Source organism: Canis lupus, chromosome 33 (assembly GCF_011100685.1).
Source record: "Canis lupus familiaris isolate Mischka breed German Shepherd chromosome 33, alternate assembly UU_Cfam_GSD_1.0, whole genome shotgun sequence".
Classification (NCBI taxonomy): Eukaryota; Metazoa; Chordata; class Mammalia; order Carnivora; family Canidae; genus Canis; species Canis lupus.
In genome coordinates, this window is record NC_049254.1 from 28941460 (window position 1) to 28966411 (window position 24952).

The 24952-nt window shown below is 34.9% G+C and overlaps 1 protein-coding gene across 3 annotated transcripts in view; it reads right to left on the bottom strand.

The window, feature by feature from the left end:
- ZNF148 (zinc finger protein 148) overlaps nt 1-24952 on the bottom strand; it is a 119676-nt gene that overhangs the window by 17802 nt on the left and 76922 nt on the right. For all 3 annotated transcript variants that reach the window (XM_038583070.1, XM_038583068.1, XM_038583069.1), the window contains 3 exons: nt 24220-24345; nt 15187-15310; nt 13720-13803 (listed from right to left, as the gene is read on the bottom strand). In XM_038583070.1, the coding sequence (XP_038438998.1) occupies nt 13720-13803; nt 15187-15310; nt 24220-24345 (334 nt within the window). The remainder of the gene's footprint in view (nt 1-13719; nt 13804-15186; nt 15311-24219; nt 24346-24952) is intronic.

A 24952-nucleotide genomic window follows, 5' to 3' on the forward strand; every position in this document is an offset into this window, starting at 1 on the left:
CCAGAATTCCACTTCCAGGTAGTTTCCCAAGTGAAGTGAACACATGTTCACACAAAAGCTGTAGGCAAATTTTTATAGCAAACATTTATAGAAGCTTCATTCATAAGCACCCAAAACTAGAAACAACCCAAATATACCTCAGTTGGAGAATGAATGAACCAACTGTGGTATAACCATACAATAGAATAGTACTCAGAAGTAAAAAATAATGAAATTCTGATGCATCAACAAAATGGATGACTCAAATGCACTATGGTAAGTGGAAGAAGCCAGACTCAAAGATTATCTCCCATATGATTTAATTTATAGAATATTCTGAAAGAGGCAAAGGATAGGAATTGATGAGGGTTTAACATGAAAAAGATACAAGGAATTTGCAGGAGTGACAGAATTGTTCTATATCTTTTTTTCTCTTTCTTTTTTTGAGAATACAAGCTGGGGGAGGGGGCCCAGGGAGAGGAACAGAATCTTAAGCAGACTCCATGCCCAAAAAAGAACCAAACACAGGCTCAATCTCAAGATCCTGAGATCATGACGTGAGGTGAAATCAACAGTTGGATGTTTTAATCTACTGAGCCACCAGGCACTCCCTCACCCCGCTTTTTTTTTTTTTTTTAAGATTTTATTTATTCATGAGAGACACAGAGAGGCAGAGACATAACATAGGCAGATGGAGAAGCAGGCTCCCTGTAGAGAGCCCGATGTGGGACCCAATCCCAGGACCCGGGGATCACGACCCGAGCCAAAGGCAGATGCTCAACCACAGAGCCACTCAGGTGTCCCTCACCCTGCCTTTTTAAGTAGGCTGCATGCCCAGTGTGAATGAAGCCCAATGCAGGGCTTGAACCCCCCGAGATCAAGACCTGAGCTGAGATCAAGAGTTGGACACTTAAACCAACTGAGGACCTCATGTTCTGTATCTTGACTGTGGTAGTGCTTACACAAATGAATATATTTATACATTTGTATATGTAGTATATACGATAAAAACAGTAAAGCTTATTATATGTAAATTGTACCTTAGTTTAAAATAATTGAAAGAAGTCTGAAGTCAGGAAAACATACTTCCCTTAAGATGAAAAAGGTAATGAAAATTTAAACTATCTAAATGTTTATCTATACAAAACACTGGAAAAATTCTCAGCTATTTTGCAAAATGAAATAAATCACTATTATTAGCCTGTCTTCCTCCAAAAGATCGAAACTTTCCAACTCACTGATGAATACGTAAGGTACTAGGAACTAACTGAAGTTCTCTTTTGATTATTTTTACTTTCTCGGTGAAGTAGGAATCAGGTAATCAACTGAAAGTGAGAGGGTAGGAGGAAATGTTGGGAGGTTTATGAAAATAAAGAAGGTATGGAATATTGTTTGGGAGTAAGGTAGGCAAGCTCTTTCTGTAAAAGATCAGATAATAAATATTTTAGGTTTTGAGAGTCCTCCAATCTCTGTCACAGCTAATCAACGCTGCTACTTGTAGGGAGAAAACAGCCACTGACATTCCATAAAAAAATGAATAGGACTATGTTCCAATACAATTTTAATTACAATTAACAGGCAGCAGGTGGAACTGGCCCAAGAGCTGCAACATGGACTCTATGTAGGTGAGCGGTAGATTGAATGGACTAAGGAAATACATTATTTCAGCAGGCATTAAGGACCCCACTTAACAGTTAAAGTGACCCTAATTCACTATAGCTTTCTGTTTTATTCCTGAGATGGAAAGAGTTAAATTTCCCAAAGCTGTGATTTAGCCAAGTGAGTACTCTGTAGAGAGAGAGCAAAAAGCATGAGTGTAAAGCAAGAGAGTGATTGTGATAAATGAAGATAGAATTTAAACTGGAAAGAGGTGATGAGGAAAAGGAAAGCTACTGAAAAGGGGTAGAATCACCAGAGTGTAGGTCCTAGTAGATATAAAAGATTGTTGAAACCTAAGCACAGAAGGCATCAGCAGAAGTGATAGGAGGTGGTGCCTGGAAAATGAGAAACTCAAATCATGAAGAGATTAAGGTTTTGTAGGTACTAGCCTATGATATGACTAAGAGCGAGACAGAATGAACGACAAGGTCATCAACAAAGCAGAGGTCTAAGAACTGAGATAGTAGGACTTCAAAGAATAAATTTTGACAGCAGTCAGCAAACTAGTCAATAAAGAGCCAGAGAGTAAATATATTAAGCTTTGTGGGCAAAGAGGTAAAAATCAAGGATATTGTATATATATTTATATAACAAAAGAGAAAAAAACCTTCATATTTTTACTGATGAGATTCCACATTTAAATGAGAGTAATAATGATGATAATGATAACATAATAATAATAGAACATAGAATTTTGACCACACAGATGTACTAATGAGAAGACTGGAATTATGTTTTATGGGAAGAGGTAGTCTATCACTGAATTGGGTTTCAAAGTCAGTGTTCCCTACCATCAAAGCTGATGACAAATGTTTATCGGCTAATGTTCATCCGTAATATTTTACATATTCTTTAAAACGGTTTTGTCACAAAAATACTGACATTAATCCATGAAAATGTAATTTTAATTAAAAGAGTCACTCATCACTTGGAAGGCATTTATAGAATTCTGTTAGATTCTTTTCTTGATATCTGCCTTTTGCATGCCATTACATTGCAGCTTAATTACTTCCTACTGAAGATGAGGTAGATGAGGTATGGCTTAATGGTTTGTGAAACACGGAAATTTCTTTTGCATCACATCAAGGTCTAAGATCTGACAAAAACATAGTTTGAGGCTGGAAAACATATCTACCCTGTATCTGTGTAGGAATGGAGATTTTGCTTCTTGTAGCTTGTAGCAGCATGGGAAGTGTACAAAGCAGCATTTTGTGATGCAACATTAGCAGCTGTCAAAACAACTTTACAATAGAAGTTTCACTATAAGCACCGTTTTCCCCTCATAGTATTAGGTTTAATTAAGAAACACTTTCAAGTCTTCAGCAAAAGCTAATTTCCAAAGCCATTTTTTAGTGTGGTTGAGAGCAGTTTTTCTCATTCAGAAAAATTTAACCTTAGATCTATACTCGCAAACTCCTAATGAAACGTGATCAAATCTAACATTAAACTGTTATACAGTAGGTTAAGTCAGGATATTTGCTTCTGTATCAGACAAAAATTCATGAGAGCAATAATGGTTAAATCCATTAGAGTAAATGAAGATTGCTGTTGACATTACTGGTTCAAGGACACATAATAAATTTAAATGCTTTCCACAAAGTACTGCTCATGTAATACAATGAGTAGCCCAAAAGCTTTAAATGCTTTACATTTTCTCAAGCTTTGTAAATCAGTCCAACTAAACTTTTTCAGCTCTATATATACTTCTCCCACCATGAGCTGGAACACATCTTAGTGAAGTCCACTTTGGATTATACCAAAATAATATTCACATACCATGCAATTCAACCATTTAAAGTGTATTATTCCATTTTGAAAATATTCTTGCCTATCGTTGTTCCACAAAGGCTAATTCTTCAGTCACTTCAAACTTGACATGTTAAGTTTGGTAACATCTGTCAACTCATCGAGTCAAGGAAACCATTTGAAATCACTTGCCTTGTTTTTTAATTGACTACTGATGTTGCTCCATGTAGGATTTTATTTGAAAACCAGGATAATCCTGGTTTATCACAATAAAAGTTTAAAAACCAATAGCCTTTACTACTATAACTCCGTTAGTTGCTTGTGTTTAAGCTATTAAATTTCACTTGTACTTATTATTCTTCCTTTAAAACATCTTTCACATCCATTTCATTCAATTTCTAGTCTTTTTTTTTTTTTTTTCAATTTCTAGTCTTAATGCCTTGTTCATAAGTTCAGGCCCTCATTACTTTGCCAAAGTATGACAGTGGCATTCCTAAGAAATCTCATTATAAAAGCAGTAAGAGAAAAAAGAAAGACTGAGATTAGTTTTAGAAATTATTTCCCTATAGGGGGAAAAAACCTAATAGCTAATTAATTAATCTGAAACTGAAATATTGCTGAACAAATAAATCCAGACTGTTAAAAGAAGCGATAGCTTCAACTTTCAATTCAGCACTGCATTTGATATAATGTAAACTTTCTTTATACACAATATTCAGGAACATATTTACCATTCAACAACTGTCATCCAAAATGTAAAAGCAAAGCAAATGTAACAGATTAGAAATACAAACTATGATATGAAATACAAGAGAAGAAATGACCCCAAATGCTATTATTGTGCTAAAATAGTCTGTTACCATTGTCTGTTTCTTGGCTACAATCTTATCCTTTTTAATATCACAAAGAACCTAAGTAACGTCAGTTAGCCACTGACCAAGTTCTCCTATAAATAATAGTCTAAAAAATTAGTCTCAGTGATTAAGCAGAACATCAGGCAATGTAGGTAGGTAGTCTCTACTCCTCCCTGCAACAATCATTCTCTTCTCCACTCCTGCTTAGCAAATCATTTCCTTAATGAAAGCCCCTAAAATGTCTCCTGCCTAGTCCCTAATTTTTTATACCCATGGCTTCTGCATGAAATACCTTTGTATTTTTCACTAAATCCTAACATTTTAAAATAATAACTTTCATTTCCAGGTTCTCAGGAGCCCATCCCCCATTTCCTCCCAATCCTGGCATTAGAAAAATAAAATGTCTTAACAGGCAGGTTTTTCTAGGGATAAATAAGTTAGACCTCAAAACTCAAAGCGTTACTGATCAGGCTCATGATCTCATGTTCCCTCATCAGACTTAAGTCCCTCCCCTCTATCCAATGATAAAGCACTAAAAGGTGATGTAGACAACAACATACCAGACTGAAACTTAAGGATCAAGACAGTTCTTCATTATATAAGTACAACAGGCCTATATAGAGAATAATATGCAGCTTCAAATAGCAATATGTGTTGCTCCTTTTGTCCTGGTATTCATTTTATTTTTTCATAATTCCATCTGTCTTTTTTTAAATTTTAAATAATTAATCTATAATCTACTCAATTTCCCCACAATAATTAAGAGTTGACTGAATATATTCTCTAAAATAATTTAAAACACATACTGATCTTGCTCAGCAGTTATTCTTCATGCACCCTTAGAACATCAAAATCAAAACAGATAATGAAAAATAGTTAAAGAAGAATCAGGGGGCCCCCGAGTAACTCAACTCAGTGGTTGAGTATCTGTTTGCCTTTTAGCTTAGGGCGTGATCCCGAGGTCCTGACTCCATCCCACATTGGGCTCCCTGTATGGAGCTTGTTTCTCCCTCTGCCTATGTCTCTCCCTCTCTCTGTGTCTCTCATGAATAAATAAATAAAATTTTTTTAAAAATAAAGAAGAAGAAGTTAAGCCCTGTAGAGAATTTAAAGACAGAGGAAAATACATGGTGGTGGTGGTGGTGGGGGTAAATCAATAAAATTCTATTTAATTTGTCTATCAGCTCCTTTACACAGCTGTGATGAAGAGACAGCAGCAAGTCCTGTAAGAAATAGAGTAGGAAGTACTTTCATCAATAACCAATAACACAAACAACATAAAAGCACTACGGGAGATGAAGCTGGAGAGAAATAACTACCTCCTACTACATTAGGATGTCAATCCTATGATATACAGTTGTTTCTTTTTTTTTTTTTTTTTTTATACAGTTGCTTCTTAACAGTGTCACGGAAGCTCAACTCTCTCCAAAAAGATCTACAGAAGAGTAAAACAAGTTATAAAATATGTAGAAGCAGTTACTATTAACACATCTGCCTTCAAAGAATGTCAAAACATTTCCATAAAATTCCAATCAGAGTTGAAAATGATAATAACACTTAAGAATTTTTGAAAAACAAACTCTTCAGAGATAACAACTAAGGATCTTAAAAGTACTCAGAAAATAAGAATGAATGACCTTGATAAGTAAATTTAGATTGCCTTAAATATTCTAAATCCTATTTCTTCATCCTGTACCCATACAGTACATTTTGTCACTCTTCTACCAAAGGCCAAAATAAATTACATGAATTCTGAAACTAAATGTCATTAGAAGTCAGTCAAATGAAAAACTTTATCAACAAATAAAAAAACATTTCTGTCAGCCAATTCAGACATCTGAAAACTTAATGAATTTAGATGTGAAAAGCATGAATGTTGGTCATCCACTCAACTGGTTTCTAGAATACTAAGTAGTAGTTGTTAAAAAGACAGCTTCAAATATTGGAGAATCTTGGAGGTCTCCAAGATTGAATTGTGTTTGAATTCAAGGAAGTAATTGGGTATTATTTTTCCAAAAGAATCTGTAAAACAGCATCAGATCCAGATACAACTGTCTTAATGCTTCATCTTCTGTAGAGTGTGAAATAATAGGGGTACAGGGGGGTTAGGGAAAAGCCCACATTAAAGAAAGGCAAACTAACAAAAAAATAACTTGTCTTGTTCTAGACGGACATGTTCTAAAGTAACTGAAAATGATTTAAAAAATTATCAAAACAAACAAACAAAAAAATCAAAACTGAGAAATCGCTGCCAGAAGTAGCTTTCAAAAAATTTAGGAAGTTCTATGCTATGTGTTAACTCAAATGTGGGGAGTCCTCTTTCAGCTTTTTTCCTGAAAATTAGTGCGTCCTATACTGTTCAAAAATGAAGAGGATCTAAAGTCCAAAACACATAACTTTGTTTCACTGTAATAATCAATGGTTCCCAAGTTTTGTCTACTTCTCACAAACTGGTCAAAACTGAAGCAATATCACATTTCTTGAAGATTAGCAATGTCATTTGTTTTATTTTTTTTTTTAATATTTTATTTATTATTTATTTAAGTCACAGACAGAGAGAGAGAGAGGCAGAGACACAGGCAGAGAGAGAAGCAGGCTCCATGCACCAGGAGCCCGATGTGGGATTCGATCCCGGGTCTCCAGGATCGCGCCCTGGGCCAAAGGCAGGCGCCAAACCGCTGCGCCACCCAGGGATCCCAATGTCATTTGTTTTAAAAACTTTTTTAAATACCTGAGTATAAACTTAATTAATAAATTTGCAATTTTCTGAATTATTCTTTATATTATTATAGTTAACAAAATATTCTTCCAATATGGCATTTAAATGCCCTGATATTTTAATGCTTACAGGATCATAAATTAGGCACTCCTTAGCCTGGCATCAAAATCAGACAACAGAATTCTAAAATCAAGCTTTCTAGTCTTATCTCTTCATCTCCACTCTTACCTCCCCCTTTTCTGTTCTACTCAGAATGGTTATTTACACACTGTCCATCTTGTCTTTGTTTATTCCTTATCAGGTGGAATGTGTTCTTACTCCTCCTACATCCACAGACTTCATTTCAGGTAGCTGTACCCAATCACATGCAAGCTGTAAGCCTAGGTCCAGGAGTGGGGCTCTGCTCTTAGTAGAAAAAAATAAAAACCTTCACATTTAAAACCAAAAGTTTTTGGGACACCTGGGGCGGGGGGGGGGGTGTGTGTGTGTGTGTGTGTGGAATCAGCGGTTTAGCGCCTGCCTTCGGCTCGGGGCCTGATTCTGGAGTCCCTGGATGGAGTCCCGCGTCGGGCTCCCTGCATGGAGACTGCTTCTCCCTCTGCCTGTGTCTCTGCCTCTCTCTGTCTCTCATGAATAAAGGAATAAAATCTTAAAAAAAAAAAAAAAAAAAAAAGTTTTGGGGAGCCTAAGTGGCTCAGTCAGTTAAGTGTCCAACTTTTGATTCACCTCAGGTCATGATCTTAGGGTCATAAGATTGAGCCCTGCATCAGAATCCAGGCTGGGCATGAAGCCTGCTTAAGATTCTCTCTCCTCTTCCTTTGCTCCTCTCTGCCTTTTCTCTCCCTTTCTTTAAAAAAAAAAAGAAAGAAAAAGAAAAACACCCAAAAGTTTTTGTCAGTCAACTCTAAATTTCCTTCTTCTTTTTTTAAAAGATTTTATTTATTTATTTGAGAGAGCAAGAGACAGAGCATGAGTGAAGCCATAGGGGCAGAGGGAGAGGGAGAAGCAGATTTTCCCCTGAGCAGGAAGCCCAATGCGGGACTCATGATCTGGGATCATGACCTGAGCTGAAGGCAGACTTAACCAACTGTTGGTTCAATAGCCTTTCAATAGCCTAATGGTTAAGGGCATGAACTTTGAAGACCTGGATTGTGTCATTAACCAGTTGCACACACTGGGGCAAGCACTTAAATCATTTTGACCCTTAGTTTCCCTATCCACAAAAAAAAAGAGTAACAGTACCCCCTTCTCATAGGACTGCTGTGAGGATAAGGTGAAATAACTTATGTACTGTGTTAATTCAGTGCTTGGCACAGAACAGGAACTCAAATTTATTTGAGTATTATTAGGGTTATGATACTGAATTCGTAAGAATTTCCAGCTTTTTAACTAAGTTAAAAGTTTCTGGTTCTTTTAACTTAGCATATCTGACACACTGCTTGTTATCCTGTTATCTGGCATCTGAAATTGTCTTGATAGCTGTCAGATTTCTAATTAGCTACTCTCTCTGTTTCTGAATTTATCAACTGCAGATCTGCTTACCTACCCTTGTCCAAACACATTCCCAACTTCAGTACACCCCAGATTTTTCTCCTGGTCCTGGCTTCATCATGTTTGGGCTCTACCACCTATAGTTCCCAACGATGACACTTAACTGCCATGTAACACACAGACTACAAAGTCTAAATCCAACCTCGCAGGACTATGTAAGTTCTATGTCTTCCATGAAGCCACCAGACTGAATCCTCACTGGTCTATTTCTTCTGAACACCTAAAGCACACGTTGTCTGTGCTACTTGTATAGGATGTGTCAAATTGTGAGTCATGCAGCTCACATGTTTGTTCATTCAGTAATGGTACATAAATAAGAATGAGACCACTTCAAGAGATTCACAATTTGTTAAACTAGAGACTTGTCAAAACAAATGATAAACTCCTTTTTAAACTACAGACACTTATGTACTAACAATGAACATCTCATATGGATTTGAGAAGGGGTATTCACATAAAATATAAGCACTTAATGGAAAACCAGGCAACCTTCCTCATACAGCCTCTGGTTCCCTGTATTTTAGCACTAATGTAAAATGTTAAAATGGAGATGATTTTCAGAATAACCTCTCTGATCTTGTGTGTAGATGTATGAGCTGGGTATGTGATTACTTTTGTATCTTTACGGAGATATTCTGTTATACAGTGTTAAGCTTTTACATGTATTTTATGTGTAATCAAAGCTTTTAGTGTGAATTATCAATAGTTTTGCAGAGGAAAAAAAAAACGGTTTCTGAATGCTTTGTTAAATCAGACAATGTCAGTGACAGCAATCTGTAGTTCTCTGCTTAATCTTTCTTGGCAAGCTCTGTCCATGCTAGCACTATCTAGGTTCAACAATCACAATGCCAGCAGCTCCTAGTACCGGCAACATCCTCAGTAGCACAAACAGCATTCACTCAGTCCCTTCATCTCCACGAAGAAGATAACTCTAACTAGGTCTGTAACACTTTCTTTCAGTAAGATCTCCCTATTAAAGCTCATACACTACAGATTAGGGATTCAAATAAGGAGAGGAAAACCGTAAGTTACATTAATAACAAGTATAATGAAGGAAATAGTGTTGAGCTAACTTAGTCAAGGGTGAATCAACATTCTTACTCCACTCCACTAGCCCAACTGGTTTAAAAAAAAAAAAAAAAAGGCTATTGTGCAGCTTTTTAACATGATTGTGAATAAAAGTCACAGTCAAGAGGAAAAGCAGATCAACATATGTTTTCAGGCATAAAGAAGTGTTAACTTAGGAGACACATTTACCAGTGTTTCTTCCTATATTTGTATCTATAGAATTGTATACATTAAGAACTAAAGCATTTTTTAAAAAGGGGGGGAGAAACTAGTGAATATGAGTTAACTATGAATGATTTATTTTCAAAATCCTCTTCATTGTGCAGAGCAAGATCATTCTATAAAATCTTCCTCACATGCAAAGATGGCTCATAACATTTTTACCAATAAAAAATTATGCAAACTGCCATACAATAAAATACAACCATAATTTGCTAAAAGAGTCAGACTATCAAGACAGGTATTCTGTGGCTTACTATTTACAGGAATTTAGAGAACGAATATCAAATTAAAATAAAATACTGAAAATTGTATTAGGTTCTTTACTCCTCAAACCCACACCTCCTCGCCCATGGCAATAAGACTGGCATTTTCTTAGGGTAAAATGGTGACAAGGTGACTAAAAAGAATACAACTGGATATATGTCATTCTAATATGTAGTCTATACGATTGGAAGTTGCAAAGGAACAGGCACCTTAGATAAAATAAAAACACCTGATCACATCATAAATCTGCCAGTGACAATGAATGTTTAATCCCAGTGTGTACCTGACCCTAAACAAAATGATCAATTAGATTTTTATCTTCAGGGACACCTGGGTGGCTCAGCAGATGAGCGTCTGCCTTTGGCTCAAGGCATGATCCAGGGGTCCTGGGATCGAGTCCTGCATCGGGCTCCCCGCATGGAGCCTGCTTTTCCCTCTGCCTGTGTCTCTGCCTCTCTGTGTCTCTCATGAATAAATAAAATCTTAAAAAAATTTTTTATCTTCAACCATGGCTTCAAGTCTTCACCTTCTCACCCATATCCCCAAACATACCATAAGTAAATCTATAATACATTCACAAAAAGATATAAATCTCCCATAGTTGCCAAAAACAGCAGTCCCAAGAATATTTGCCCTTTTCAATGCCTTAGGCTAAAGGAATAAAGCTTTAACCAGAATTTTAGGCATAGCCTCTGGATGCAAAAGTACTCTCCCTTAAAATGACATTTCGGAAAAAAAAATTTTTTTTTCATAGGCTAAGCCAAATTTTGGAAACATAATTGATAACCTGTCCAGGCTGAGTTTTAAAATTTTCTATTTGAAAACCAAATCAAGCTAGGTTCTCAGTTTTCAAAAGCCACAGATTGCTTGACTGCTGGCAAGAGTAGCCAAGTAGGTAATGATTTTTAGTCATGTTGCAAATGGAGCAGAGTACAGGCTTGGGGGCTGGGGAGACTGGAGGAGACAGTACAATATATATAATGAGACCTAAAAGAATGAGGCAGGCAGTTAAGGAAAATGGAAACTGTACGAACTAGCAGTTCTTCTCACAACAACTTTGAGAAGAACTAACTATTATTGTGATGCATTCTTCTAAACTAAGAACCTACGGAGAGAAAGCCTTGACATGGGTAAACTTTAGAGCACTACGCCCTCTCCAAAAATGAAAGCCATTTAAAACATGAAAGAATAGTAAGGACTGAATAATTAACATTGAAGAACATATACGTGGTTCTAAATATACACACCTTCAGATAGGTATAGGTTCTAGTTATCTTGATTACAAGACAAAAATACCTTACTGTCCATAGACTGAGAGTCCATAAAAGGAACCAAGAAAATGAAGAAGGAAAGCCAATTCCCTTTTTATCAGCTCTACCTGGGGCATTGTGGTGACAGTGAGCAGTGAAGCAAAACTGAGTCTCCATAAGAAACCGTCAGTGACCAGTTAAGGAACCACAGTGACCGGTTTGCCCTGGTTCCTCTCAATTTCTTCTCTCCTTCTAACTGTATTGTCTATAACATGAAAACCCCAGCCTTTGCTTCCACCCCTTTTAGATATTCTAAACCTGGTTATGGCTTAGTGGCATAGCAAGAAAAACTCAAAAAGATCAAAAGATACTGTTACGCTCCTAGTCCCATTCTGCAGTTAGTAATTTCACATGTGTACCTGGAGTCACAGATTTAGACTGGAATCTAGCTCCATCATATATATACTAGATTATACACATTTAGAAAAGTTTCTCAACTTTTTGTGTGCTTATTACTTCTTCATCTAAAAAAATGAAGATAGCAATAGCTCCTCTCAAGCTTAATGTGAGAACTAAATGAGATACTAACAAAACATTTAGGACAATATCTGGTCTTAGTAAATCCTCAATAAATATTAACTATACCAATTATAATGTTTATATCCAAGATACCCACCCTGGCTTAGCACTGTTGTTTTTACAGTGAGGTTACAGAATTGTGACCAGCACATTAAAAAAGAATTTACTAGAACAGAACAGAAAATAGCAGAGTGCAATATGGGAAAGTACTGTTTCAAAATCTTTTTTGTCAGACCCACACAAACTCTCTCTCTCCCCTCCTCCTCTCTCACATGCTGCTGTCTTTCTCTCAGCTGAGCATCCTGCAGTCTTCCTGTGTCGCTTTCCCTCTGTAACCTTCAACAGCTAACACATCTGGCTCTTGCTCAAGGGCACAAGAACATGTTGTATAAAACTCTACAACACTCATCACACTGTGCCTGTTTATATGTATGTCTCTCCCATTAGAATATAAATTCCACAGAAACTATTTTTTTTTAAAATCTATTTCTGATACCTGAAAAATACTGAAGGCTCAGTAAATTTTTGTTGAATGAATGAGTAAATCATCAAAATCTAATGGTATTAAAAACGTGCAAAAATTTTTAACTGCTTTATCATTATTGGATCAGGTTTTATTACTGTAAAGAAATATAAATTTAGCTGTTAAGTCACATAAAATCAATAAAGTTGGTCTTCCAAAGTGCCTTTCCACCTGGAAGTGATGAATAAACGTTTACTTAAGAAACTGAAATAGGTGTTGTACATAATAATCTTTGAAAAGTAGAACTTTATTTAAAGCACACGGATGTGCTGCACAGTTGAAGTTGTACTTAAGGAGACCAGCCACATTCATGCTTCTTTATTAGGGACAAAGAAAGGAAAGTGATTAGATGGAAGAAGTTGCTTCTTTTACGTGACAAACTGTCTAGGATCCCCTTTCACAGGTACTGTAGGGACCATGAGAACACATCTAAATAACAACAATGGGCAGGTTCTGCTGAAGTACTTAATATAGAGAAATATGAAGAACTTTCATATTTTCAATATTCATATATCACCATCATTCTCAATTCTACTTAAATGTAAGAATCAAAGTAATACAAATACACCAACTCTTCTTTCATTCCATCACAAAAAGGCAAAACACTAGAAGTAAATTCTAAAGAAACACTTTTCACCATGCTTACAAACATCAAAGTCAAAAGCTGACGGTCTACTAAATCAAGGTTACATATAACACTTGGTTATACACTTGTCAAAAAATTTGTCAAAAAATAAAACAAAATAAAAGTCTGCTCTAAAATGAGACTTAACTTTTTAAGGTATGGGTTCCTTTAAAGTGATCTTCTGAAATACCTGTTTCTAAATCAGTACTTAGCTAACACACTAAAAGCTCCAATTTATCAGGATTACAACTTTCTTAACACAGTAAAATATATACATAAAACATTAGCACTTTGCTTCTTCTCCAGACTAATGAAGAAGAATGATAGTTTTACCTAACCCTACACTTATTAAATATCTTAGGAAATAGCTATTTCACAAAAATCTCCTTTTGTCATTTCAAATATATTTTAAGCTGTTAGGAAACTCTATTTGAAAGTAATTTACTGGGCTTGGACATTAAAGCCAAGTCTTAACAGTTGGGACTGATTTATTGAAAGAAAAAATAAGAGTTGTGATACATACTCTTAAGAAATAAAACCGGTAAAAAAAAAAAAAAAAAAAAAAAAAAAAAGAAATAAAACCGGTAACAGTGGCAACACTCTGCTGCTATTTGTTAACCATTCTCTCCTGTATTTGGAATGGGAATTTTAATGACCCTAGGAAGGGTGGCAACACTCACCAGTATGAATCTTCTCGTGTCTCTGTAGCAGGTACTTCTGTATGAAACGCATGTCACATTGACTACATTGAAATGGTTTTTCACCTTAAAATAATTTCACATCCACAAATTAGTTACTGGATAAAACACAGTTTATAGTGACTATTTCTGAGGAAAGATAAATCTTAGAAGCCCAAATTCTGGAAAATTCCAAATTATCTACACAATATTTTTATACTGTTCGTTAATTTAATACAATTTTGCTCAATTTTCCCCCACAATTATAAAATTCACATTCTCACAATCACACATAGATTAAATCAAATCCGCTCTATATCCAAAAAAAAAAAAAAAAAAAAAGAAAGAGAGAAGAGAGGAGAAGAAAGAAAAAAAGAAAGGAAAAGAAAAAAGAAACAATTTAAAACAATGTAAAAATCAGGAGACTAAAAAGGGCTCTGGGTTCTCTACTGTGTTTTAAAAGGCTCCTCTCTCTTTTTATCTGAAAAAAGACCCGCCTACCTTGTTCTCCATGGCTAACTATCCCTTTATATGCCCTTTCAATTATTTTCTCTGGAACCTTCAGAACTTTCGAACATCTTCCTCCCCCTCCCCCCGCCTTTTAAAAAAAATCTTGACATCATTCTTCCTCTGCTAGAACCTTTCCTTCTAAGTATTCTTGAGGTTTGCACTATGCAAACAAACTTTTCAGAGATCCTAAAACATTCTCACCTTATTACTTTTTCTCCTTCCTTTCCAACCATAACTTCTGAAGAGTAGTTTACTTCAGTTCTCAAATTTTCCACCACGTGCCTGTGCTTTAACCCTTATACTCTGCTTTCTTAAAAGCTATGTGATCTCTTTAGTATTTATTCCAATATTTTTTTCCCCCTCAATTCTCTATCTTCCCTGCTGGTTGTGTCATTGCTCATCACACCCTCCCTTGAACTATTCTTTTAGCTTTTGAGACACTCTATTGCCTAGTTCATTAAACCTACCTTACTCCTCTATCTTCCTCACCCCACATCCCTTAATTTAACCTACATGACTAGTCTGTTTCCCCAAGGATCTGTGATTAGTCCTTAGTTCTCTGCTCTCTACAATGTCATGGTCTTAATGATCATTTTTTAATATTTGAAATTCATATTTCTTAAATTCATATTTCGAATTCCATCTGGACGTCTTGTAGAGAAAAATAAATGTTGACAGGCTTTTAATAATACATTCTTTAACTGTTTCTCTAGCTGAAAAGAACACATTAAGCCAGATAAGTGTCCAATTAAGACTAATTAATTTTGCACATCCCTGCTCACTGTTTCCTCATTTAAAGTTTTTCCTGGTTTCCTTCTGACATTCTGGCCTGTGGTAATCTCTGATTTAAAATGCCAGGTTAGCTACAGTCTTAGAAATGAATGACATTTACACGAGAAGGTGAAAATAGCAACAACAATAATCTTAATGGCTATAAACCCATTTTAATTCAAGAAATACCTGTATGAATGAAGACATGTCTCTGTAAGTGATAGTTCGTTCTAAAGGCAGCATTGCAGTGCTCACAAACGTGAGATTTAGGGGTTTTCAAACCAAGTGATCCATCCTCATTTATTGTAAGGATCTAGTTTAAAAAAAAAAAAAAGGTAAAAACAAAAGTTTTAAAAACAATACTAACCTATAAAAAAGGTAATGCCTTTTAATGCAAATAATGGTCACCAGAAATTATGAAAATTTTTTCCCTAATCTTGAAAAGGCTGTTAGAATAATGTTATCATTAACTGTAGAAAAGTACAATGTGACTCAGTAGTCTGTCCCCTCTTCTCCAAAGGTAATCTCTGACAAGAGTCCCTAAATGCTCTCTGCTGGGGTGATGATAATTTTATTTTCAATTTCAAATTCTCACATAGGTAGGACAAAAGTTTTATGCTTTGGATAGACATGCGGTAAATATCAATCAGTACAGGACTGGCTAAATCATGGAAAATGAAAGCCATTTATCATTATGTGGTTATAAAATTAAATGAGAAAGCTCCATATATACTTATATGGGAAAAGCTCCAGGATTTATTAAGTATGAAATGCAAGGTTTAGAATACAGTACATAATTTTGCAAAGTTTTGTGCATAAGAAAGTACATCCAAGGATACACATTTGTATATGCATAAAAACTATTTAAGAAGGACACACATGTAATGCATAAAGCCTCCGTTTGTGATGGCTGGGAAACTTGGCAGAGGGAAGATAAAGTGGAAGGGGGACTCTATATTGTTTATACTTAAACACTTTTCTGAACCATATAAATGCTTACCTATTTTTTTTTTTTTTCTGACTAAAGAGAAAAGAGCAACCTAAGTTTTCAAGTCATCTAGCAAAGAATTTGAAATGTGATTCAGTCTAGGATCTCTAAGATTATTCATTCTAGGACTACTAAACTATTGTTGAGCAAATTCCTAAAAACATTTGCTGGATAAATAGAATGGGTATTGGAAGGAAGACAGGTGACGACAAATCGTATCTTCCTGGGCTTCCTGAGGTTAATATTATGGGCCTGGTCAGGATAGTGCCAGAGAGAAGCTCACCTTTGGGTTTCACGTATTCCAATTTCTCAACCATTTGTTCCACATCCAACATTAAATTGTCTCTCTCATCAGGCACATGGCAGAGTAAAAACAATCTTTTTTTTTTTTCTCATTACTGAGGAGACTTACAACATGTCAGAATATGGCGTGAAGATAAGCAGCAAAGAAAACCAGTAGGAGATCAGATCATGAGGAGCATGGCAAGTAAGAGGGAAACAATATTGGAGGTGGGCACATGTAGCACAGGAGCTACGAAACTGTCTCCCACACAGGATAGAAAAATCTAGGGAACATCTCGAGAAATACAAAGGCCTGTGGAAACTGATTAGGGCCTGTAAACACACAGCTATGATCCCCTTCTCAAACCTAGAAAAAAGGAGAGCTAAAAGGGAAAAGTCTTTAATTTTTGAAACATTTTTTTACTTTAAACTCAAGAAGACAACTCAGCCTGTACTGTATGTAAATCAATGGTAATTATTATGCAAATTATACAGGATATTTGGGTTCTGGGCAAACTGCCAATGTGACCAACAATGCTTCAAAGTCTATGCACCAGAGCCATAAAGAGAAACATTTGGCACAAGAATGGAAGTGGGTGTCACAGCTTCCTGATGAGAGTCAGTGAGAATAGAAAGTTCCATCCCTGGCCAGTCGGTTTAAATTTTTTGATCCCTCTAAGTCACAAAATAATATGCAAGTTAACACTGTACAAAACAAAAAAACATAAAATCTTTCCAAAGAAGATTCAAAATACTTCTAACATAAAACAAATCACAAAAAGATGTTAAACATTTTATATAAAACAGAACTAGAACAAGATAGCACCAGGTATTTTTTCACATATGTTGATAACAAATAAGAAGATCCAAGTGCCAAAACACATGGCAGCTCAGTAGCTTTCTGTGGCATAGCAACTGCGAGGAGAGTCTCTGTAAGGAACAAATGTGGCCCAAGTTACTTAATGTGAAACGGATGTTACCCCTGACTGTACAAAGCCCTTTTATGAAGAGTTAAGGAGTTCTAGGTCATTGTTTTCTGGCAGTGGAGGTAATGCTGCCTTTCACTGTGGATTCAAGCCTTAAGTCAAGGTGGATTTTATGGATGAAACAGCTAACACTGGCTTGTGAATAAAAAGACTGAAAAATCTAGCACATTTAAACGTTCAAAGACAGAAAAATCAAATTCTTAGACATTTTATATTTATTTATTTTTAAGATTTTTATTTATTTATTCATGAGAGACACACACAGAGAGGCAGAGACATAGGCAGAGGGAGAAGCAGGCTCCCTGGAGGGAGACTGACAGGGAAGCCCAAGGTGAGACTCAATTCCAGGACCCCAAGGATCACACCTGAGCCAAAAGCAGATATTCAACCACTGAGCCACCCAGGTGTCCCAACATTTTTATATTTACTATTTCTTTCCCTTTCTCTTTTTTTAGGCCAGAAAAACATATATTTGTATTATGGACACTGAATAAAATTCATCTTGTCTCAGAAGAGCACTAGTGGCTCTTCCAATGTGTAATCTGTTTTAAATATAACCACATGATTTTGTCTTTTTTTTTTTTTAAGATTTTATTTATTTATTCATAAGAGAGAGAGAGGCAGAGACACAGGCAAAGGGAGAAGCAGGCTCCATGCAGGGAGCCCAACATTGGACTCAATCCCGGGTCTCCAGGATCAGGCTCCGGGGCTGAAGGCAGGAGCCAAACCACTGACCCACCTAGACTGCCCGATTATCTCTGCCTTATTCACCACTATTACTCCCAGTATCCAAAATGGTGTCTGAAACATAGTGAGACTCTATAAAATGTCTAATGATATTGTTGCCTGCTACCTATACCAAATACCGTCACAGCTCACCACTTTCATTCTTTTTAAAGATTTTTGCCAAATGTGATAATTTCTCAAGGTGATAATTCCCAAAACTTCAATTTCTGGAAGCCACTAAATAGTGCTATAGAGATGTGCCTATACAAAGAACAAGGCCCTTAGTGGATAAGAAATGGCACATTAATATAAGCAAAATTTTTTTCCTTGGCATAGCCGTGGTTTCCTTTCTTGTTCACACCCTTTCAAGATCTTTGAGTAGAATGTGATCTACCTGTTAAATGTGTTTGCCTTAGAGATTAGCAATCTCATTTGCTACTAAACCAGTACCATGAAATACTTTTGCTTTTCTTTTTCCTCTCAACACATGAACATTATTACAACTAAAGACTTTAAATTTTAAGGTTTAAATCCTAAGATGCCTGCTATAATATTTCCACATGATTTATCTTACTTCCTCTCATTCCTACTTTTGGAGAAATATGGTATATTATAAAGACCAAGAAATCAGGTTTTATCAAGAGTGCAGAAATTAGTAATAGTCTAAACAGTACTTAACATATTTGATTTTCTTAACAGTTTATAAATTTAAAACACAATTTTTCAGTAAAAAAATTTAAAACCAAATGGAACTCTTCAATTAATGTGCTTTCTTAACTTCATGGTCTATTAGTAGATACATTTTTTGTTCTGAGTCAAATCTATTACCAGCTAGCTACTATATACAGTGATGACTGTCTTAAATAATACATCAATTTTCATAAGGCAAAGCACTAACAAAGCTTTATGAATTTAGAGATTTTTTACTCAAGTGTCACTGCTACTGAAGAACCTAACACCCTTCAGTGAGAAAAAGTTTTGCTGTCTAAAAGGCAGAAATGACTTTCTCCATTCTCTTTGTTACATACTATTAACATTATTAAGGTATATTTTAAGGTAATGATTATTGGTTTTATCATACATTTTCAACCTAAATAATCTAAACCACCAAAACCTAAAAGACAATGTAGAGGAGATGGTTTAAATTTCTCATGTATTCTGAGTCAGCTCACTGCAACTGGGGGTAGAGAATGAGATCTTCAAAAATTCTCTTTATTTTTCAAATCCAATTAGAAATAAAAGAACAAAATAAATAAATAAATAAACAAACAAACAAACAAATAAATAAATAAATAAAAGAACAGTGCCATCCCAAAGACATACAACAAAATAACATAGCCATAACTGTCCACAGCAATAACCAGCACAACATCTGAGCCTCCTGGTCACCTCTAATATCCCACCCTGGCACTGTCAGTTTAATTCTTGAAGATTTTCACTATCTCTCCATACTAGATTTTACACATTACAAATTTCATTTTTAAACAAGCTTTTGACAGTTCCAGAACACAAAAGTCACTCTATTGTAAGCATGGTACAACTACTAATACTCAGCATAATAACCCTGAGTTTTGGAAAAGGTCTTTTAGGTTTCCTATGTATTTGGCAAAAAAAGTATGTGATATTTTTTTAAAAAAGATTTACATCAAAATGTTTTAAGTTAGGATTCAGTTTTGTGAATCCTAATATGTCTTTCTCAATGAGAGATATTAGTAAAACCAACACATGACTTTGTCAAAGTGAAGTTATAGGTAATTTACCCAGAATACATAACTCCCTAAGAAAACCGGAGAAATAAAATACTAATACACTACTTTACTTTTATCTTCTTCATTTTTCTCTTAAGTAGTGTTTTGTACTTCCATTCCCCATATCTTACAATCAGTTCTTCAGCTTCAAAGTTACTTCTTCCACAATCAAGTCAACACACAGAGAAAATATGAAATATGCCTGGTATATCTATTTCTCTATATCCTTTAATTAAGTTTTCCTCATTTATATAGTTCAATTTAAGATCTTTTTGATATCTACATCGCAAATCTTCTCTGGGAACTAATCGTGTATAATATATTGCTAAGAAAGGACTCTATATAATTTATAATCTATTTGATTTGTGGAATACTTTGGTCATTCTTGAGTTCAGCAGAACTCTGAATAATCAATTCCTACTCAGACCGTGTAAAGGGTTAAACAAACTACAGCTCCTTTCTTCCCACCTGATAAGAAATTCTGCACATAATAGGCACCCAAACTGCTGAGGGAATGAAAAAGGAGATACAATTCAAAATAAGAAACAAGGAATTAAAAGTACTCTGCTCGATCTCATGCAATTACTAAGACATTTGAAAAGATCCATACAACGTACTGGATTAAGGTAATATTGTTATATTTTTCTAAAAAAGATTCTTAAAGTTCATTGATGTTGACTCAATAATCCTCACAGAAACCTTCTGTGGTGAGAAACATTATTTCCTAATTCACCTAACAAGTCAGTATCAAAGTCAAGTGGTAAGAGCCATTCCTTACTTCTTATTCCAGAAACTTCTAGTATTGAGACTTAAAATTCTCGGAGTTCCTGAGTGGCTCAGTCAGTTCAGCAGTTACCTTAGGCTCAGGTCATGATCCCCGGGTCCTGGGATGGAGCCCTACATCAGGCTCCCTCTGTCTCTCTGTCCCCTCCCCCTGCTGTGCGTGTGTGCACACACTCTCAAATAAATAAACTTTTTTTTTTTTTTTTAAATAAACTCTTAAAAAAAGAAAGAGAGAGATTCCAAAACGTAAACGTAAATCACAATTGCCTTGGACTCTTTTCAGGTATAAATGGAAAGCCCCTCAATAAGCATCCCCAAGGACAGGACCTCAGTATATGTAACTGAAAAAATTCTATAGGTGACTCTAATGAGAGCCAGGAGGAGACCCACTGACATGAATGCAAGAAGAATGAATTAAGTTTACTAAGACTTTTCACGCATTTCTGATAACTTTAGTTCTCCACAGCACTAATTCACAACAAAACAAGATCTCAAAGGGGCAATGGAACTAGGTACAGCAATGTAAAAAAGAATAGCATGTCATTAAGGAATGAGACAACGAAGCAATTAAGCGTCAAGAAAACACTTAAAGTCTACCAGCCAGGAGTTTTCAAGGTAAGGGGGAAAAGTCCTAATATCTCAGTCCTTCCAAAGGGCGCCATTATAATACATATGATTTTTTTTAAACGTTTACACATAACAGATATCAGACTAGACATTATAGTTCAAATGCACTATATTTAAAAAGAACACATTAAAGATCCCCAACAAAGTTAAAATTAAATTAAATTTGACATTTAAAAGGGATAAGATTTTATTATGCAGAAAATTACTTTCATGTTAGCTTAATCCATAGTACCAAATAATTTGACCTAGCTAATATTCCCTAGCTTCACAACTCTCTTCTTCAGGCATGCTGCCAAATGTATTCTGGCAATTTTCAAATACCGAATTTACCTTTGCCATATTATAGAGGCTTAGAAAGCAATTACTGCTTAAAATCCATGGCAGCTAAAGATGACTTAACATCACAGAACTTTACTACAGAGCTGATCCTGAAAGGAGTTACATGGATCCGTAAGCTCTAATATTTTAACTAGAAGTCTATCACATTAGTTATATTTCCTACACAGACCCCCAATCTAATAGGACACAATGATGGCACACACTCAAAATATTCATAATGGCCAAATTCAAGATGTGGGAAAGGTTATGGGGGAGAGTAGAGTCCTCTAAGCATAATAAATTATAATTCTTAGTGAAACTTAAAAATGTTTCTAAGAAATTTAAAACAAGCAACACACTGATTTATAAATGTGAGATAAGCTTTTCTTTCTCTTTTTACAAAAAGCAGAAACCTGTTACTTTAATGAAAAATATCAAGTGTCAATTCTTCAAAACATGCTTGAGAAAATATAAACTCACTGGTTCTGCCTCAAATTCTAAGACTTCAGACACAAAAACTATTTATCCAAAGATTGTAGACCAATGTTAAAAACCATCCACAACCATTCTGTTACATGTAACATGTCATGACAATTTAAAAATAATTGTTTCTGTTATTCTCACAACCTCATCTTCCATTTTATTCCTAGTTATTTCACTCTCCTAAGAATTCCCTAAAGAGACCTCTGCAAAACATTTTCTTATATATACTTTAAATAGGCCAAATCTTTCATCTAGCAATTATATATATACTTACATAATACCATTAGAAATAGTCTAATACATTATGAGTTTATCTACAAATTAGACAAGCAAAATAGCTTAAGACCTCTAAAAATCTGATCTATATTTAGAAACACCTAGAACATACCACCAACTAAAGATTCCAAGTAACACCCTAGTAGAAAATAATAATCTGAGTTTTAGTCAGAATTTTAGGATACAAAAAAAAGCAAACAAAAAAAAAAAAGAATTTTAGGATACCTTATACTCAAGAATAGCACCAGAAAAAAAAAAAAGGTAATATCAAGAAAACTGCAAAATTTTCCAAATATTGTTTTTTTAAAGACTTTATTCCCCATAGATTGGCAGCAAACCCAAAATAACATAATTACTATCGTAATTTTATAAATTCTTTTCCTCAAAACCTTGTATTGTTCTATATATGAAGAACTTGATTTATTCGTTACTGTAAAAAAAACAAAAATATATAAGTCACTGAGAAAAAAGTTAACCCCAAAGAAACAAAGGGAAGGAGAAAGCCAGGGAGGGATTTTACAAACACAAAATATAAAATATAAAATAATTAAGGAAGAAAAAAAGTTTAGTATGGACAGTAACTAAAAAAATTAATTAAAATTTAAACTATAATGAAATGTGCATCTTAAGCCACAAAAAACGAAGTCTCACACTTGAAAGTACAGAAAGACATGCCCTCTGATTGATTCAGTAGCATATGAAGATCTATACATAAATATTTTAAGTGCAGCATTATTTAAAATGAAGGCAAAGAGAAGACAACTTCCAACAGAGAGCAATCACTGAATATGTGATATATCAAAAAATAATACATTGTGCAGCTAAAAAATCTTCACAGACCATTAATAACTTTAAATGTAAATATCTCTTACACACTTAAAAAAGATCACAACATTCAATCAATCTATATACACAAATTTGAATACAGAAAAGGAATATGGCAGAAAAATTATGTTAGTTATTTCTAGGCAATAGGACTATGGGTTATTTTATTCTCTATATTTTTTAATTTTCTATAACAGGTATAACATATATATCCCAAGAGCTGTAGTACGTTGTTAATGTTTACCAACAGAGTAAGGAATCAGGTGGTGGGAAGTGTTTGCTGATATCCATGGTGTAAATATTCTCACTATGGCTAATTTTAAGTTACCAATGATCTTAGCACTTGCTTGCAAAATTCCTGTAAACTTAGCAATCAGCTCTGGCAAGCCAACCAGCTGGCTCCAGCGTATCACTGGGTCCAAAAATAGACATGTTATATAAATGATGATGACGATCTAAATCACAAATGCAAAAACAGGGAGCCATCAAAATTAAAAGGTCATGTTATATTATCATCTTTAAAAAAATCCTTCATCACTTTACTGAGGGAAAGATGAAAATAACTATAAAGATGTAAACATACTATTCAGGGTTCAGAGATTTCCCAGGAATATCAAAATGCTACTTACACTCAACTATTAACTATACTGAAGAGGAAAAAAAGCAAGCAGTTACTACTAGTATTTACTAGGTCACTTATTTATTAATCTATTCACTTACCCATCAAGTATTTATTAAGAGTCTATAGGCTCTTGGGATACAACTGTGAATAAAATGAAGTCCCTGCCCTCATGGAGCTTACATTCTAGTACAGGTATCCCAACCTTTCCCTGATGAATAACTGGTGCTCTGAATTTTCCTGAAATCCTAATATTAAAATAAATAAAACTAATATGAATGAAATGCAAGGTCAGAAAAGAGAGACGTGGAAAAAGAAAATTTTGTTTTTAGAAAAAAGATGGGTGAAAAAAAGTGGAAAAATTAAAACCAATGGCCCACCACCTCCATGCAAACACGCACCCCGATCCTCCTGGTGATTCTGATACAACATTCCAACTTTACTAAGCCACGTGAGATTTTTGTTTGCCTTATGGTCCAGTCAGGTTCCTGCCCTTAATATTAACCAGTAGTAGTTTGGAATTAGTAGGTTAGGGACTACCGTCTTAATATATTCTCTTACTTTTGCAGGAGAACGTTGTTTCCGTTTCTTCTTTTTCTGTAAGTCTACTGGCTCTCTGATTTGTTTTTTGTCTCTCATCAGTTGCTCAGATACATCAGTAAAAGTAATTTCCTGCTTTACACTTATCTGTTAAAAAAAAGAAGCCAATTTTAGAAATAAACAAAAAGTCCATTGTGACAAAGCCATTGCATGTTTAATCCTTTGCTAAGCCTACATATAGGTGTTTCCAAAATGATTATCTATGTATGTGAGTGCAATAGTGTTGAAGAGTTCATTAATAAGAACTAGGAAAATAAGAATCAAGAGTATATAAACTAAGGAATAGACTAAGATTTTACAAAAATCTATCAGGAAAAGAAGATTAGATATCCTGGGAAAAGATTTTAAAACCAAAGAATAAAGGAGAAGCCAGGACAAAGTAAGATCAATTTCACTGCCACATCTAAGGAAACTGATGCTGAAGTTTTAGAAGCACAAAAAGAAGCTTATACTCCAAAAATCAGTAAAATACTGGGCAAGAGAGGGGTATTCAGACTTCACAGTAGGCTTTCTCTCAATTTATAAAATATCATGAAAACAACACAAAATTCTGAAAGGTAATCACATCAAAAGAAAAGTAAGACAAACAATGAAAATTTAATTATCTTTAAACTCAACACTCAGAGTATCTTAGCTTTAGCCTGTACTTTCCTGGCCTATACATCAAACCATCACCGAATGAAGATGTTTATGC